Source organism: Mauremys mutica, chromosome 12 (genome assembly GCF_020497125.1).
Source record: "Mauremys mutica isolate MM-2020 ecotype Southern chromosome 12, ASM2049712v1, whole genome shotgun sequence".
NCBI lineage: Eukaryota > Metazoa > Chordata > Testudines > Geoemydidae > Mauremys > Mauremys mutica.
In genome coordinates, this window is record NC_059083.1 from 70508527 (window position 1) to 70526949 (window position 18423).

At 43.3% G+C, this 18423-nt stretch overlaps 1 protein-coding gene across 1 annotated transcript in view; it reads left to right on the forward strand.

Annotated features, from left to right (window-relative positions):
• LOC123345941 (voltage-dependent T-type calcium channel subunit alpha-1G-like) overlaps positions 1–18423 on the forward strand; it is a 145197-nt gene that overhangs the window by 101830 nt on the left and 24944 nt on the right. Inside the window, exons 20-25 of the mRNA XM_044983059.1 lie at positions 1689–1815; positions 5684–5809; positions 6480–6569; positions 7703–7895; positions 10752–10802; positions 16901–17052. Of these exons, the coding sequence (XP_044838994.1) occupies positions 1689–1815; positions 5684–5809; positions 6480–6569; positions 7703–7895; positions 10752–10802; positions 16901–17052 (739 nt within the window). The remainder of the gene's footprint in view (positions 1–1688; positions 1816–5683; positions 5810–6479; positions 6570–7702; positions 7896–10751; positions 10803–16900; positions 17053–18423) is intronic.

Below are 18423 nucleotides of genomic sequence, written 5' to 3' on the forward strand. Positions count from 1 at the left end.
GTCACAGCAGTGAATGGGTAGAAGTAAGATAGGATGAAGGTAGGAAACGTAGTGGCTCAGGAATCTGTGTTGGACCCAGTCCTGTTCCAATGGTGTATTAGTGACCAGGAAGAGAGAACGTGGAACCAAGCGCATGCGTTTGGGAATGACACAAAACTAGAGGCTGGATCCAAAGGGAGATGGGATCCAGATCCAGACCAGTACCGAGAGAGCTTGTCAAACTGCATTATAGAAAAATACAAAGTGATGAACAACAGGGAGGGGGAGGAGAGATGACATCCTGGATATGTGCTCTAGAAGGTGCTAATCAGGAGATAGATAGGGAGTGACAATGGCTTAGATTAAAACCATCAGATCTATCTCTGGCAGTACAAGAGGCCAGAGGGACCACATCTGACATACAGTAGAACCTCACAGATACGAGCACCAGAGTTACGGACTGACCGGTCAATCGGACACCATGTGAAACCAGAAGTAACCAATCAGGCAGCAGCAGAGACCAAAAAAACAAACAGAAAAGCAAGTACTGTACTGTGCCTGTATTGCAGCTTAACGGTAGGCACATCTGGGCTGCCTGTCCTCACCCCCACATGCGGGGCAGCCACTTACCGCTAGGAAGCGAACATGCTGGGGCTGCCAGCCCAAGGCAACCAGAGCCAGCAGAGCAGGACCAGTGCTGGGGTCTGTGCTGCTTTCACCTCTCCCTCGGCCGAGAGGCCGACACACTGGTTTCACCCTCCCTCCCCCAGCTAGGAGAGGGACAAGCTTGCAAACTCAGTTAGACCCAGGGAAAGAAGCTGCCTGCAAGGAAGCTGCCGGTGCTGAGGAGGGAGCTCAGCTGCTGCTGGAGCCTGGCCTGGAGCGTCAGCTGCTGGAGCCGGAGCCGGAACTGTGCTTTGTTCAGAGTTACAGACACAACCTCCCTTCCTGAGGTGTCTGTAATGCTGAAGTTCTACTGTATTAGCTTGGAATAAGGTGCCGAAGCACTTTACAAGAAAGATACAAGAACTGAGAGTGCTGCATAAGGGGTCAACCAGAAGACAACAGAATTTCCCAGGCCTGGCGGCGGGAGGTGTGCGTACATGGAGAGGTCACTAAAATTAGATCTGTGTTCATTTTTAATAAGGTGGTTAAAAGGACATGACTGAGGAGGTGTAGGCAATGGAGTGGGAGAAGAAGACATGGGGGTACTCTGTAATTTCCCCTTTCTGTGAGCCTGCTCGAAAGCCTAGTGCAGTTAACAGAAGCCTTTCCACTAATTTCAATGGGCTTTGGCTCAAGATCTATGTACTAACTCTTAATACATATGCATTCCCCCCTGCACCTTCTCTTCTTCCCCAGTCCACGCACGAGGCTCCCTGACTACATATGACGTTTCCCCAATCTCTCTTAGATCTTGCCTGCATATTTATACCTGCCTCTGGAAATTTCCATTACATGCGTCTGACGAAGTGGGTATTCACCCACGAAAGCTTATGCTCCAATACATCTGTTAGTCTTAAAGGTGCCACAGGACTCTCAGTCCCTTCATAGCATGTTGTACTCTCTTGTTTTTCAGCCACACCCCATTTCAAACAGCTGTTTCCCTAGTCCACATTTCTGCCTGTGCCTCGGAGCATGGAAGGATTCAGAGGAATGTTGCAAGGACAGTGTCTAACCTGCTTCTTGTGCCTGCTTTTTCCCCTCAGGGTCATTAGTCGAGCGCAAGGACTGAAGCTGGTGGTGGAAACCCTGATGTCATCCCTGAAGCCTATTGGGAACATTGTGGTCATCTGTTGCGCTTTCTTCATCATCTTTGGAATCTTGGGAGTCCAGGTGGGTTCCCTGCTGGGCTCTTTGCCCAGTTCCACTGGAATCCAGGCAAAGCTGGAAATAGAAGCAAGCCCAAATAGAGAGGAATATCTTGGTATCTTTGCCACTGTGTGCGGGCTACAGGTCTTTGAGGGGCCCAGATTAAGGTGAGTTTCTTTCTGGGGTAATTCCCCATCCAGGAACTGAAATAGCATGAACAGAGCAAGATTCATATTATTCTAGCCCTAGCCATGGCTTACTGAGTCTTTTGCACTTTTCACAGGCTTTTAAAATGAATCATAGGCTAGACTTCACACACGAGCACTCTTAGTACCAGAGGGCGCAGCAATGAGTCTGAAAAATTATGGTGGTAGGACTTCAGCCTCTTTCTTGGTTCTGTCGGGGAGGTGCGATCTGTGGGTTAGTGGATGGGTCTAACCCCCTTCAAGCTGACCAGTGCATACAGTAATACTGCTCTCTAAGGGCACATCTACACCACAGATTAAGGTGTAATTGTAGTGTGAGTAGGCCAGGCCTGCACTAACTTTAGCTAGAGCAGATAACACTAGCAGTGAAGATGTGGCTGCATGGACTCTGATGTGGGCTAGCACCCTGAGTATGTAGCCAGGGTTCCTAGTAGGCTTGTACCCATGTCTGGACTGCCACGTCTTCATTGCTATTGTTACCTGTGTTAACTTGATTAAAGCTAGCGCAGGTTCACTAGCACTGTGAGTACAACTTAATTTGCGATGTAAACATACCCGAAAACAAGCACTGACCGAGGGGACATGCTGATCCCCGCTCAGAGTGTCAGCCAAGAGTCCTCTTCACCATGCCCCCTCCATCCCCACCACGAGGACTTGTGCTGTGCCTGGCAGAGCTCCTGTAGCAGAACATGAACTGAGCTACACCTGAGCTACAGCTATCCTTCCCCCAGGACCCACCGGAGCAGAATTTGAGTCTATAGTTAATATAATCAGATCCCTACCTTGTCCCACTAGGAAATCCCAGTCCAAGGAAACTATTCCAGTCAATTCTGTCTCCTCTGTGGTATTAAAGTTGGAAAGACAATGTCCCCTTTTTTTCCCCAGCTTTAAACTCATGGAAAATAGAAACTCTAACTTTCATAGCTGGGAATCCGCTGGCTTCTAAGCTCAAAGGAAAACTTGTCCCAGTAGACTCAGTGCAGGGTTCTGAAAGTTCACATAGGTAGAAGCTGGTGAAAATATTGATTTCTGAGCCTTCTGCTGTGTCAGGCAACCTGGATACAATCTGCTGTCGTCATCCCCAGTCCTCAGAGGGCAGGAGCCCAAGGGAAGAGACTGGAGAAAAGTTTCCATCTCCTTGTGATAATTTCTAATCATCTGAACAAGAAAGAGATTCTATCTGATGGATATTTCAGCACAGTTTCCCCTTTTTCTGGTGAAGTTTATTTGATCTGTCAAAGCTGGCTTGGAAACTGGCTCCCAGTTTGGACAGAAGGGCTTCCGTAACATTTTACGTTAATGAATGTACTTTAAATAACTAATAAATATAGCGTTCAAAGCCGACAGAACAAAAGGGGAGAATCATCCCGTTCGTGACAATTTTTGTATCTAGTTTGATGTATAGGTACAGCGCAATATCCATCCATTACAATTCGCATCCATTCATTGCCCTAAACAGGACCATAAAACTAAGCACATCCCATAAAACAAAATAATCAGATCCAAAAGAGTTTATAACAGGGAAAAAAATCTGTCACACTGAGCTGTTTGAATTTCCTTTCTGCTAATTGTGATAGCTTTCCCCAGTGCCTCTCCCGGTCTTTTATTCAGTTGTCACAATTACACATTGACACATTTACAGCACTACATACAAACATTAGAACTGATCCTGCATTCAGCATGCAAAATTCCCAGTGATGTCAATGAGAGTTCTGCATGCTGAATAACTGTAAAAGCAAGGCCATCATTTATATAAAAGAAACCAAATCTTAGATTGCTCAGCATTAGCATGGGTTTTTTTCCTCCATGTAAGTATAAAATGAAGATCGATAGTAAGATTCAAGCTTCTAGAGTTAACAAGAAAAGGCAGCCCCTGCCCCAAGGAGATTACAGTCTGCATAGACCAGACAGAAGCACAGAGTTTGTGATTTGCCTAATGTCACACAGGAGGTAAGTGCAAGAACCTAGAATAGAACCCCTGTCTACCCCAGTCTACTCTCCTGCCCACTGGATTGCATTGGAATGCCTGCTATTTATTTATTGTATTACATAGTTTTCTGAAGTGTGCATCATGGTAGCATGTGAATAGTCTTTAACTGCTAGGAGTAGGAAGTAGAAAAGCCAGAATCGCTCTGAAACTTTGGACCTTCGATTTTCAGAAGTGCTGAGAATCTGCACCTCTAGCATGAGCGGCCAGTAAGCATGAGCTGTCAGCGCTCAGTGTGTTTGCAAATCAGATCCTTTTATGTTCCTCTCCAGTTTATGGTTGTGTAACGGGGCCCATCTGAATATTATTACATCCCTAGTCATGAAGCTATTACACTCATAGCCAATGTATTAAAACCAGGGTTCACCTTCCTGTTTAATTTGGAAGAAGCTATCACCATGAGGATCCTTAAGGGAGCTATAGCCGTCCTAGACCTAAAAGTTTTATGGTTACAATAGATGTTGGTTAGCTCTGAGAGTCAGTATCCCTGCCCTTATAGTGGGAAGTGTTCTGCTGCCAAAGGAAATAAATAAAGTAATGTATGGGTTTGTTTTGCTCTCCAGGGCTTGTATTTGTTTTGTCTAGAACAACAGGTCATAAAGAGCGAGCATCTCTTTTTTTCAAATACACAGGTAGTATTTAAGATATAGAAGGCTGCTCTGTCCCAGGGAAACATGGTAAGATACTGTCACTCAGCAAAACAGGATTTCCTATATGTCTCACTCGCTCAGATTTCACCATCAATTGCCATGTCCCAAGTAGAAATCATGCACTGCCATTTTCTGTGCCGCTTTCCAGAAAGCAACAAGTCTAGAATTAAGCAGCTGATGCTTCTCTGAGGTGTAAATCAGGAGTAACCCCACTGGAGTCCATTGTTTTATGGCTGTGTAAGGGAGATCAGGATCTGGCACCAGGGAGCAACAGGAGTTCATTCTTAAACTCTAGTTATAAAAATATTTGCAGAGACTCTCCTGAAGAGCAGTCTAATGATTGATGGAGAACAGCTCTCAAGCAAAGGGATTTAGTATCATTGAAAGTTGCTGGGTTAACAGCCCTAGAAATAGAAGTCTTATTTATCCACACCACAGGTCCAGGATGAGAACGAGGCTCTGCCCGCACCACTCCTCACGTTGACCATTGGGAATAAGAGCATATTCCATTGCTCTGGCACATTGATTCCTTTTGTTCTCTGCCAACAAAGACTGTCAACAAAAGGGCTGAATTAGGGCTTTGTTGGCCACTCTTGTAAGACTTTTGGCTGGCAACTGGACTGAGACCATCATACTCATTTCACATAGGTCACTGACCAGCCATCAGATGGTAACACCTACAAGCCTGGGCTGGATTTGAACCAGTGCCCTAGAAGCAAAAGGCTGTAGAGGTTAGTCTTAGCCCTAGTCCTAGGGGTTATCCAGCCCCCTGCGAGGAGACCTTCAGCCCCCTGCAAGGATACCTTCAAGATCAGTGTCCTAAATTATGTTAGAGGAGGCGTTCAGGCTTTCTCTCAGTAGGTGCCTTTGAACTAAACTGTCACTATTGTTAAGTCAGGCTTCATGCTCTGAGTGCCATGCACTAACGAGGCTTTTACCTTTAACTTGATTTGATTGTGTGGGCTGCACAGCAGGTCCCGAGTGAGCTGTCCATTCTGTGCAGGTAAACCAAGTGGATTTACCCCTCCTCTCATTCTTCTGTTTTACAGCTTTTCAAAGGGAAGTTTTTTGTCTGCCAAGGGGAGGATACCAGAAACATCACAAACAAATCCGACTGTGCAGAAGCCAGCTACAAATGGGTCCGGCACAAGTATAATTTTGATAATCTCGGCCAGGTATTACTGGAATGGTAATCTGCTTCTTTGCTCCTTTACCTCCTTGATTTAAAAATCTATGCATAATTCCTTATAGGGTTTTCTTACAGGGGTCTAAGCAGCCACAGTCACTATTCACTTCATATCCACCCACCCTACATCTGTAAATCCCAAATGCAATGCTTCCAAGCATGCACACACTTCCTTTTGGAATAAGACAAGCACAAGTAGCTTCACGGTGTATTTAATTGCTTCACTGCTCTATCATAAACTAAATACATCTAGCAGCAGGGCTTGACTAATGTGGCTGGACATCCCGTACCCAGTGCATCTCAACATCCCATTCATTTACAACTGCCGATGGAGCACATCCTTATTTTAGCAGCATGGTAGGGCCTAATTAGTAACGAGCAGTGGAGACCTGGAGGGTGAAAATGAAGCTGCCTTTGTGTTTGGCTTTGTGGTTTTCAAATTAGCCCTCATTGCTGGACCGGTGTCTGACATTGACAGGTTTTTGCTGCCAGGAAACCTTGGACATCAAAAGTTTCCTATTATCGGCAAGGTAAAATAGCAGCACAAATGCAAATCCCAAAATGGAGAAGGGCAAAGGAGAGTTGAATGTGACAGGTAAAAGAGAGCGTCTAATCAGCTGGGTTCCAACTAAATGTAACTTTTTCCCTTGCATTTCTAGGCCCTGATGTCTCTGTTTGTTCTGGCCTCCAAAGATGGGTGGGTGGACATCATGTATGATGGCCTCGATGCTGTAGGAGTTGACCAGCAGGTATGTTTTCTAGATGAACGCCTAGTAGAGAGAAGCCGCCAAAGCGGCTATGGTTTGGTTTTCATTTTGCAAAACGTTGTTCATCTTGCAAAAGTGAAACGTCGAGGGGCGGTTTGGATCTGGGTTCCATTTTATCCAAACCAGGGCGCGGGCATGACAGAGGTCAGGTGAAAGGTTCCAACTGGGACCCATCTCTACTAGTTATACACGGCAACGAAACCAGGCTATGCCATAAGTGTCAATAGCTCCTTGTACCCGCTTATGGTGCTTGAAGAAATGTCCAGCGTAGCTGTAAAATGGGGAACCCTCCCTATCTGAGAGGGGTTTTCTGAGCCTGAAGCGTCTTTGAGCACCTCTGGAGAAAGCTGCTACTTTGTATATGTACAGATTACTATTATTGCTGGCCTGAGAGAGTTGTAAAGGATTCTGAGGGATAGCTCAGTGGTTTTGAGCATTGGCCTGCTAAACTCAGAGTTGTGAGTTCAATCCTTGAGGAGGCCACTTAGAGATCTGGGGCAAAAAATTGGTCCTGCTAGTGAAGGCAGGGGGCTGGACTCGATGACCTTTCAAGGTCCCTTCCAGTTCTAGGAGATTGGTATATCTCCAATTATTACCTGTTGCCTCACTCTTTGGCCCAACAGACCATTCACGACACTTCAGTGTTCAAGTGACTTTGGGTGCCCAATTCGTGACACCTCAAAGGAGCCTGGTTGTGCTGAGCCCCTGCTGTCTGAAAGTCACCTTTAAGGTGTCTTCAGTTGAGCACCCAACATCTCTAGCTGCTTTTGAGACAGCAGGCCTTGCTGTTCTGCTCCGTCTGCCTCCTCGGGGTATGTCTGCACTGCACTGCGGCCGGAAGCAAGCCTCCCGGCCTACGCAGACAGACTTGCGCTAGTGAGGCGCAAGCTAGTGCGCTAAAAATAGCCATGGGGGTGTCGCAGCTCAGGCTGCAGCTCAGGCCCATCCAACCCCCGAGGCTTGAGACCCCAAACTGCAGCCGGACCTGCAACTTCCACATTGCTCTCTCTAACATCCCAGCTTGAGCCGGACTAGCAAGAATCTGTCAACCCTCAGTTTGCTCCGTACTCTGCCTGTTGTAATTCAACTGGCATCTATCTCCCTCCATCCTGTAGCCAGTTATGAACTATAACCCTTGGATGCTCCTCTACTTCATCTCCTTCCTGCTGATTGTGGCCTTCTTCGTCCTCAACATGTTCGTGGGGGTCGTGGTGGAGAATTTCCACAAGTGTCGGCAGCACCAGGAGGAGGAAGAAGCCAAGAGACGGGAGGAGAAGAGACTTCGCCGGCTGGAGAAAAAGAGAAGGAGTAAGGAGAAACAGATGGCTGGTCGGTAGTCTTTCCACATCTTTCTGAGTCCTGCTTGACCTTTGACACAATCCCGTAACCCCTGCCTAGCATCTGGTGATCATTCTCCTCCAAAAAAAAGCATGTCCAAGCTATGAAATTTGCATGAAGGAAACAGCGCCATGTTAGGCTGAGCAGGAAGCCATGGAAACCTTTCCATGGCTGCATGATTTGCAATGACCTTTTCATACAAGGTTATTTAAAACCCAAAAACCCAAACCTGGAGCTTCGTGGATAGCACAACTCAGTGTTACACAAATAGTGACAACTGCAAAGATCAACAGTGTCAGACTAGGCCATAAATCTTCCAAGTCTCGAGCACTGTTGCTGATAACTGGATTCACTATTTGGTTTATTACAGCCTTGTAATGCCACAGCAACGTCACCTGTTTCATTTATCAGGCAGGTTAATTTGTTGGCAGTGTAGCTCTAGGGCTATTCAAGGATGTAATAAAATAATGAAGCCATCTTATTCTAGAAATGCTTTTTAAAAACACCCTATAGATACATATCAATGAGTTTGCTTGAGAAATACAGATTGAAAAAGAATTCAATAAGACAAATTAACCAGATGAACTGTCATAGATGTGAGCTAAATTGAACGATAAAGCTTGACACAAACTTGTGGCCCTCTTAGAATAATGTAGCTTTAAAAAAATCTGTTAGCGTGATGAAAGGATGCTAGACCTACACACTCTGTCAAAAATCTAAAAACCTGACCTTTTTCTTTTTACTTCAGTTTTGGTTTGGTTGAAAAAGCAGGAAATAACATTCAGGTCAGAGGTCAAAGGCCAGAGGTACTCTTCTCCATCTTGCATGCTTTCTGTTCTGGTTGCATTTTTTCAAATGCCCATCTCTTCACGGTATCTCTCTTGTTACCCTCTCCCGTTCGGTCTCCTTACTACTTGTCTCCACTTCTTTCACATTTCATTTTCTATCTTGGACGGACGTCAGTGATGTTTAAGAGTCTGTGTCTGATCAGGAGCTTGTGCTAGGAATCTGAAAGCTGGTAATGTTAAGTCTGAAAGGTTTATAAAAGTTGCAATGAGCTTAGTTATACTGCTGCAGCCACAGATATCGCTAACTAAGGCTCCCATTCAGAAAACACTTAAGCCCATGCTTAAGTCCATCCCTTTGCAGCATGGCTCTTAAGCATGTGCTTCGCTTTAAGCATGTGCTTAAATCCCATTGATTTCTATGGTATTTAAGCACAATGCATATATGTTGTCCCAAATAGGGTGCTTTTCCGAATCAGGGCTTAAGGCCCTGATCCTGCAGTGAAAATGGCATGGTCAGAGCTCTGCAGCTGCACAGTGCCCGATTGCCTGCACTGCAGGATCTGGGCCTAAAGAAGGAATATTCTAATATCCTGGGTACATTATAGCATCTCCAGATTCCTGCTCAGAACTGTGGATCAATCAAAGAAGAGACTGTGCCCCAGTTCCTTATGGGTGTTACAATGAACCCAGTGAACTTTGGGAGATGTAACCAGTACTGTGTGGCTCTTCACCCAGTGTGGACGCAATTAATAAAGCTCAATGTTATGGATCTTATCTGTCAGTCTCAGTTAAATGGGATACAGCTGATATATCAAAGGATTTTTTTCCCTCCAAACAATTAATATATATAGAAAGCACTTTAGGGTAGTCTGAATTCCCAGACACAATTGCTGAGTGACATCTGCTTCCTTAGAACATACAGCTACATGCTGGATGCCAATGTCCCTTTTGTATGGTTTGGTTTTGGAAAGAAAACATTCTAAATGTCATATTATGAATGACCTTATTTATAATGCTAGAAGAAAAAAGATGAATCAGACGTAAGGCTGGTCTGGGAAAGAATCACAAAGCATCCTTGGAGATGTGGATATTTGCATTCGGTTCTGTAAAATGTCTAATTAAAGAGGCAATACCCAGATCGTCTACTGAGGGACAGAAGACTGCTGAGTGCTAAACCTCCTTAAAAAAAAAAAGACATGAAGCCTTCCAAAGCTTTAGAACAAAGCTTTTCTCAGTTAACATTCAATGAAAATGTTGGGTTTGACTGGATATATCCAGTTTTGCTCTCAATGACATGTAGGTGTCATTGCTTAGATTCCCATCTGTAGTTGTAACTGGCATGCCATTTCGGGATAAGGGGCTTGCTTCTCCCCTCAGATCCACGTTAGCAAAACTGGGGTTTCCTTTATGTCGAAGTTGGCCTTGTCACTGATTTTTTTTTGTTGTAGCTAATAGTAGGAATGAGTTTAACTGACTGCACGGTCGTTTTTTTAAATGCTAGTCTATTCCCATATTAGGACAGAGTGCTGCATCTGAAAAAGAGAAACATATGGACATACCAATATAGAGCTTACATGACAGATGTAGAACCTAGCTGTGTAGTGTGCAGGATTGCAAGCAGCATGTTGTGCTATTCCTCTGCTAACGTGAAATTCATCCTCTGCTAAGCTTTTGCATAAGTTCTGCTCAAACCAAGTGGCATGTAAGTCTTATGCTGTGGTGAATTGGCCCTACATTTTTAAGGGGGGAAAGTTCTGTCCGTTAAACTGCCACAACCTCTTTGAGTCCATTGGGGTAGCACTGGTATAAGTGGGAGGAGCATCTGGCCCTTAGTTTTACCCCCACTGTATCAGAAGGGGCAGGGATAGCAGATTCCACTCACCAAAAAGAGATCTAGGAGAGAACATTATTAGAACTCTTCGTGCTACAGCCATTACAGACCTGGCTCGTTGACGGGAGAACTGTAGAAACTGTTGAAGGGGAATGAAACTCTTGCCGCGCGTCCTGCCAGATGATTAATGTCGTTTCATTCTTTTAGATCTAATGCTGGATGATGTAATAATGGAGAGCTCAGCCAGTGCAGTGCAAGGTACTGGGAAATCTTAACGTCTCGTCTCACGTGAATGGCAGTGCTGTGTAACTAACGGCTGGCCAATGCTGCTGTGAGGCATCCCACTAAACTGTGTGTGTGGTGGAAGTCTTGTTTGCTTACTTCATGGCACAGGCGTATCATCTTGAACTGGAAGGTCTGCAGACTTGACTCAGGCCAGGCACTTGCAAATCTTAATTTACACCTTTTATCGGGGGTTTTTTTCCTGTTTGTTTTTTTAATCATTTTTCCGGTTTTCATCCAAACATTGTCGGACTTTTTGTTTTTGAGAATAGTGACTGGATTTTGAAATGGGTCCTGTGTGGTCCACACTCACTTTCTAACCGTAAACCCTTAGGAGTTTCTGACCATTCTGCAGCGGTATCCCTGGAAGCCAAATCACCCAACTAGAGTAGGGTATTTTTCCAGAACTAGCTTGTTGCATTGCTAGTATTCTAGGAAGAGAAAAGCAGCTAACCTCAGAGTGAAACCCAGCCACTGTGCATAAAGCTAGTGCACAGCCCTACAGCTGGAAGTGGGACATAGGCCCCATGCTGGCAGTTTGCACAGGGGTGGATTTCATTCTCCATGCTGTCAAACTTGCAGCCACAGGAAGTCCCCAGGTTACTCAACCAGGGACAGGTAGAGAAGATAACAGCCTTGGGTGGGTCACAAGGTCCTTCACACCAGCTGAGAGCTCTGTGCAGATACCTCGAGCACCTTAGGGAGATGTACGTGTGCCATATATGGACAAATTCTCTGTTGTGGATCTCAAGGACCTTTCTCCATCTGGCAGAGCACAGCTGTATGAAGTAAGTTGTAGGGAGGTCACTCACTGAATTCTGGGCTTTAGCTACGGACCCCACTGAATGGCCTTATTTCTATGCTAATGGGGTCCTGAGTCAATGGAAGGTTAGCCATTAACCCCTGATGAGCTGGGGAAGGAAATGTGAGGTTAGCACTTTTATTCTCACTGCAATTTCCCTACTAGAGCTAGTGGAAACTTTTCAATTTTTAATGATTTTTTGTTTTACCAAAATTTCAGATTTGAAGGGGAAAAAAAGTTTTCTTGATTTCTAACCAGTTCGATTCACACCACAGCCCTGTGTGCAGAAGGAATATTTAAGTTTCATTAGTATCTACAAGCCGTAGTACATCAGATCTTGTAAGTCAGGTGAAACAAACTTCAGAGTCCTGGAGAAGACAGGCGAGCTTTGATTAGAATTGCTAAGAATCTAATCTCACCCTCTCCTGTCTACTTAACTCACTTCTCCCCACTTCATTCATTACTCACCAGCAGGTGCTTCAGGCTGCAGATCTTTTCTGTTTTTGTTTTGTTTTAAGAAGCAGCAGCTTTGATCTGAGCAATGATTCTTTTTTTAAATCATGAATTGTTAAGAATTTTAGTCTGAATAATTAAAGATTTGTTAATATTGAAATAAATGCATAAGTGCGTTCAAGAAAAATTACATATCCAAAAACCATTCCAGTGAAAGGACAGCCCAGTTTGAGACAATGAGCCCTGATCCTGTTGTTCTCAGTCAGGCAAAACTCCCATGGAAAATCAATGTTGCTCATTCATTGGTGAGAAATAACTCAGGCAAAAGGAGCATCCTGATCTTCCTAAAAAGTCCTGGCTGAAAAATGACCCAACATGCTTTAATGAACCTGAATCTCCTCACCATTGCCATGCCTTGTGTTTTAATTTCCTTGCCTTCATCCTCTCTGTTATTGCTAGGAGTCCAGTCCTCCACCCCTTAATCAGACATCAGTGCCTGGGGAAGGATTGAAGGAGCAGGCCCTAGGGGTTTTTTTATTTGTTTGTTTTGTTTTTAATTTGGTTGTGAGCATCTTCACCACATAACACCTCTTCCGGTCGACAAGAGCTTCATCTAGCATTTTGTTTGTTTTGTTTTGTTTGAATGCTTTGATCTCATTCCAAAACTGGCCATTATCCAATGCAGACTCAGAAAGAAACGTATAGTTTACCTTTAAAAATGTGTGATTGTCAGATCTGTGCTTTTGTATTTCCTTTGTTGTCTTTTATTGGAACCAGTATTATTGAATGTGCTGTGCTGCTCTTCAGTCATCAAGGTGAAAGAATAGAAAGTCCTCTTTCTGAATCGTTGTGTGATGCTAGGGAATCAATATTGATGTTGTACCAGTCAAACCTTCTGTAGCATGATGAGAAATCCTAAGCTGATGACCCAGAACTTCCATATGTCTTTGTATTTTACAAAGGGCTTCTTTTTGTGACGATGAGATGGAGTACTGTGTGTCTGTGCTGTTTACTGGTGTTTAGTGGAGATTACTGTTATTATTTTGGATCTACATCCTATCACAGCTGGAAACTTCTCAGTGGGAATAATTTATCATTTTCCATTTTGCTTTAAAAATGCCACTCAATGTTATAAAAGCCGAATAAAACAATGTGTTTAAATGTAAAAGTTCCTTCAGTGCAAAACATTTTAAAGCTAATTCTCTCAGTACAGTTTGTAAATCCAGCTGCTTAATGTGTTCAAAGTTCACTGTTTTCCTGCTTACATCCCCAAAGTAAATACAGATCTTTACAAAGAAATGGAACTATTCCACCCTGGTGAATTCCAGCTTCCAATGGTTGTGCAGTTCAACGCAGTTCTGCTCTGAAAAGTGACTATGGAAAAAGGGCAACTTCCTACTCTCCAGGGATGAATTCAGAGTCCAACCTGGTCTCTTGCTGCATTTTATTCCATTATCCCTACCAAGTGAACACAGCTAGTAGAAAGGGAGCTGGAGTTTGTTTTGGCTCCTGCATCCTCAATAGTATTGTTTGCTGAATTCCAAGCACACAGTCTTAATTGTTGGTGATATGCAAGCCAGAAATAATGGAGCTTGACTTTCAGTTACGATACTAGCAGTTAGGAAAATCACTTTTATTCATATACGGAGCAAGTGAGTCACTGATAGTATGAATCACTGAATTATGGAATCACTTTCCAGAGGGAAGCCACACTGTAATAGTTACTTGTTACAAGAACGGTTTAATTAATATCCAAGATTATGGAGGAACTGACACTCATTGGGCTCATCGGTTCCACTTCCTGGCATTTGTTAAGGCAATCCTTTGTAATAACGACCCCACTGCATGGCACATATATCATCATAGGACCCCTATTCAGAAAGCTGCCTGGATGAGGGCACTGGAAATGACCAACTAAAACCAAGTGCCCACAGTGTTGGGCAGCTGTGACAATGGACTCAGCTGCCCATCAGGCTAGAGCATCATTTCCCAAGATTAGTAGGGAAATGAGACTTATGAGTAGATTGCCCAACCTTCATTGTGTGTTGATCTTTCCAGTTTAAGTGCATCTAAATATTAGAGTTCATTCCTTCTCCTATCCCACTCTTCGCCCAGCCACAGCAAAGCAGCTTGATTTAGAACCTGTTTATCTGCCAGATTTGTCGTGGGCTTTTGCTGTATCTCACATCCTCTTGCAGTCTTATTCTGCCATTTTTTTTTCTTTTTCTTTAATTCTGTGTGTGTCAGGAAGTGATCTAACCTTTCCAGTAATAACCTAGACTAATCTGGAGCTCTTGTTGTTCTTGACACAGTGTATTGTAACAGTACAGTAATGTGGTGTTGTGTTAGTAGTGAAGTTCACCACCTGGAGCTTAACAGATGTCTGTATTTCCCAAGATGTTGGTATTGTTTAGATTTTTTTTCTGCAATAAATATGAATACTGCTGTTTGATAGGGGGCACGGAATTTACACCTGGAGAGTGCCAATCTGTGTAAGCCATCTTAAAAACGGCTTCTTTACATCATCAGCAAGAAGAGAAACTGCTCTGTTCAAAAAGTTCCCTGCCTACCTAGATACAGTAGCTATTAATTTGTAGCCCACAGGCAGCATGGTATTTTTGTTTGTGGTTCATTTCAAGGTAATATCTGTGTTCCGCTAATATGCATGACCAGCATGTTGAGAAAGGGAAAACGAGTGGTGGTATGATTTATAAACAGGGTTGAGAAAACCCCTATTCATAAAGTTACTGGCAGAGGATAAAATATTTACAGCCTGTAAATTAGTAGTGTTGAAGATGTGTCGGTGATACTGACTTTCAGATTCAATCAGGAAAAGCGTTTGACTTTGAAAAGTCCAGGGCCATGTTCACTGAAAGGTAAAAAAAAAAAAGTTGTTATTTTGGGGAAGGTTTGGCAACCCTATTTATAAGGCCATGCTGTTACTAGTCCAGGTGCAGGATCTCTGTCCAGGTAACATTGTACAACCTCTCTGTAAATCCCTGCTATATTCGAAGAGCTGCAGTGCTATTCTGTGGGATTTGGAATTACCTGCCAATCAAAGCTAAAACATTTGAATTCCAGGATAATTATTCATATGTAAATCCACTGCAAGAAGAGGCAGAAATGTTGACATTTTCCTTTTTGAATGTGAATTATACAGAAACCTAAGAGAAATCAGTGATCAAATTATGATGGTTTTTCTTTTTAAAATTATAACCTGGTTCATAACTAGGCCCTATTGCTAACTTAATTGTATTCAAACATTTTAGTTAATTTCGTACTCATAATTTAGCATAATGTGATCAAGATATCGTGGCTTTATGGAGATTTATGCAGATTTTGAGATCCCTGACAAAAAGTCGTGTGAGTCAGCAAGCCACCAGTTTGGCTTTTGTTAAGTGCTCAATAAATTCAGCATTAAAATTTATTTTATAGACCTTTTCACTGCTGTTAGGCTTTTGCACTCCAGTATGGATCACCTTCAGCATATTGCTGAAAATCACTGTGAAAATCACAGTGAATATTAATACTGCCTTTTATTTTATGACACTTGAGCAGAATTTTAGGAGTTCCAAACCCTTACCATATAAGCTGCTAAATGGTTTGTCTCTGGTTCTTAAGCATTAGCGGAAAAGTCTGTCTCAATGAAAAAACAAAAATTCTGTGATTTTTTCAGGATCTCATGTCATGAAGCAATGAGCATATAGTGATGTAAAACCTATGGCTTTGGTTGCAGAATCATTGGCTATCTACACACCAAATTATAGCCCCAGCAAAACTTAAAATTTGTTTTCCCTCTGGGTAACTGATACCTATACTTCATGGCTTCATTATGCCCAAATTTCTATTTGGAATAATGTATCAAACCCCACATTTGTTCAGCAGTGCTAAATCTCGAGCCATGTAATTCTCTCAGCTCAATAATTTTTATAACCAGTTGATCATCTAATTATGAGGATAATATTATACACTGACATATTCAAGACAGTCCTTTCCACTTCAATCTGCATTATAATGCCTCCTTGAAAATTGTGCTGAATTATATACTCAGCCTTGGCATTTCCTCGTTAGAGATTAGGTGAGTAAATTAGTTTATCTCCTGAAACATTCAGGGTCTGAAGAGCATGTGTCATCCCCAGTGCAACTGAGCATGGAAGTCTAACAGTGAAATCTACAATTCCGTAACTGTGTATAAATGGAGGATTATTTTTCTAGATGTTAAGGTAGACTGATCAGTTTTCCACAGTATTTATTCAATGTTTTTCAGAGCTCTGACAGCTGAAGTGTCAAATTTTGTCTAACTCTATAGTTCACTGCAAAGGAGATGAGATGAGTTTATTGCCGTCTCTTCAAATAAGACCAATAAACGAAGGGCCTGTGTTCTCGAAGCCATTGTCAATGCCGATCTTGTGCAGTATCTGATTGTTGAATAAGCTCTTCAGCTGCTGTTTTTGTCTATTTATTGTTTTTGTTTCCCCCATTAAGTTAAAAAACAGTAGGGCTTTTTAATTTCTGTACAATGAAACAGTTCCTGGAGCCCACAATAGTCCCAGCTGTACTCACCTCATCTCTAATACTAAAAGGCTGAGTATTGTGCATGTTACATTAAAGATGTTTAAATGGATCCATGTTGTTGGTAGCCGTGCTACATATTAAGGCTGGTAACATACCACCCAGGGGGAAAAAAACCCAAAGCCTTATTGTGATCAATGTGGAAAGCCTCAATTTTGGAGTTTGCAAAGGGAAGGTGAACTCATGTTTAAGAGACACAGAGTAATGAGCTGATCTGCCTCTCCACTCTTCCCGCCCCCCATTTCAGAAGCACAGTGTAAACCCTACTATTCCGATTACTCTCGCTTCCGGCTCCTGATCCACCAGATGTGCACGAGCCATTACCTGGATTTGTTCATCACTGGAGTGATCGGCCTCAATGTGATCACCATGGCTATGGAGCACTACCAGCAGCCTAAGGTACCAGGAGACAAGGAAGCTGGCGCTAGCCAGTGATGGAATGGGGGGAAGAAATGGTCTCAGCTTTCCCTGAACACTAGAAATGGGCAGAACGAGGGCCGGTTTAGTTGTACAAAACTTCATCGGTTGGGTGATGGGTTTGGATGATCAGCATTGGTGCCTTCACCTTACTGTGGTTGGAGCAGAGGAGTGGGAGTTGGAAGTTCTGGCCTCTGTTCCCAGTTTTGCTGCTTGACCCCTTAACTAGTCCCTTAGGGTAGGTCTGTACAACCATCCGGTGGTGTGACTGCAACACGTGTAGGCGTAGATCCAAGTTAGCTCAAGTAACAAACAGCAGTGAAGCTGTGGCAGCATGGGCCAGATGCTTGAGTATGTGCCCAGGGTCCCGGGAGGGTGCCTCGAGCCCATGCTACCCTGCTATTGTTACTTGAACCGATGAAGTAACTTCTCTCTGTACCTCAGTTTCCTCGTCTCTTAACCACCCTTTATCAATACTCTAAGAACGTTTACCAAAAAACCAACCCTACTATAGTGGTAAAAGGTGGGATGAAAATTCCTCTAGCCAGTTGCCAGCAATTTATTTTTTCTTGAAATCTTCTCCTTGACTAAGTGTTTCTATGGTAACAGTTAGTAAGAAGACTGTAATCTTTCTGGGTCAATTCCTGAAATCTTTACCCATGCAAATCTCCCACTGCTCATGTCTACACTAGAAAAGAACATACACATGTTATAACCACAACCACCTTGCCTATACTAGGATTTTAACACCTTAGCTAATACTTAATAAAAATGCACCTTTCCTCGTGGAGACATGGCTAGTGGGAAATTTGCCTCAGTGCCTACCCGGTACATTCAGCAAGCAGATACATGTAGGGCCTGATTTTCAAAGGTACTGAATACCATTGCCTTCAGTTGGAGTTATGGCTACCCTGCGTTTCTGAAAATCAGACTCGTAATCTATTAAGCATGTCAGGCTCCTGTATCTTGGGCCTGTTCCGATGATAATAAGAACAACCTGTACTGGGAAGACGACTGCCTTGTGCCGAAGAATGAGATGGAAATGGCTGCTGCTGCTGCATAAATTGTCATTCTTTTTATTAGCTCCTTTCAAAATGAATAAATGCAAATCACAATAAGGGTGAAATATTCTTTGAGGCTAGACAGGACTTGCATGTCTAATGTAAATAACAAGTAAAGGGAAAAAAAGACAGTTCTCCCCCCCCCCATCCCCCCACCAACCCATTATAAACTAGCCAAAAAGTAAAAGAGTACAAGCCCAATTTCTTTTTCCTTTGCAGGTCACCTTTAAATACACTGGGAAGCACATTACATGATTCAGTCACTTTCTGATTAAATCAGTCATTAGCTAAG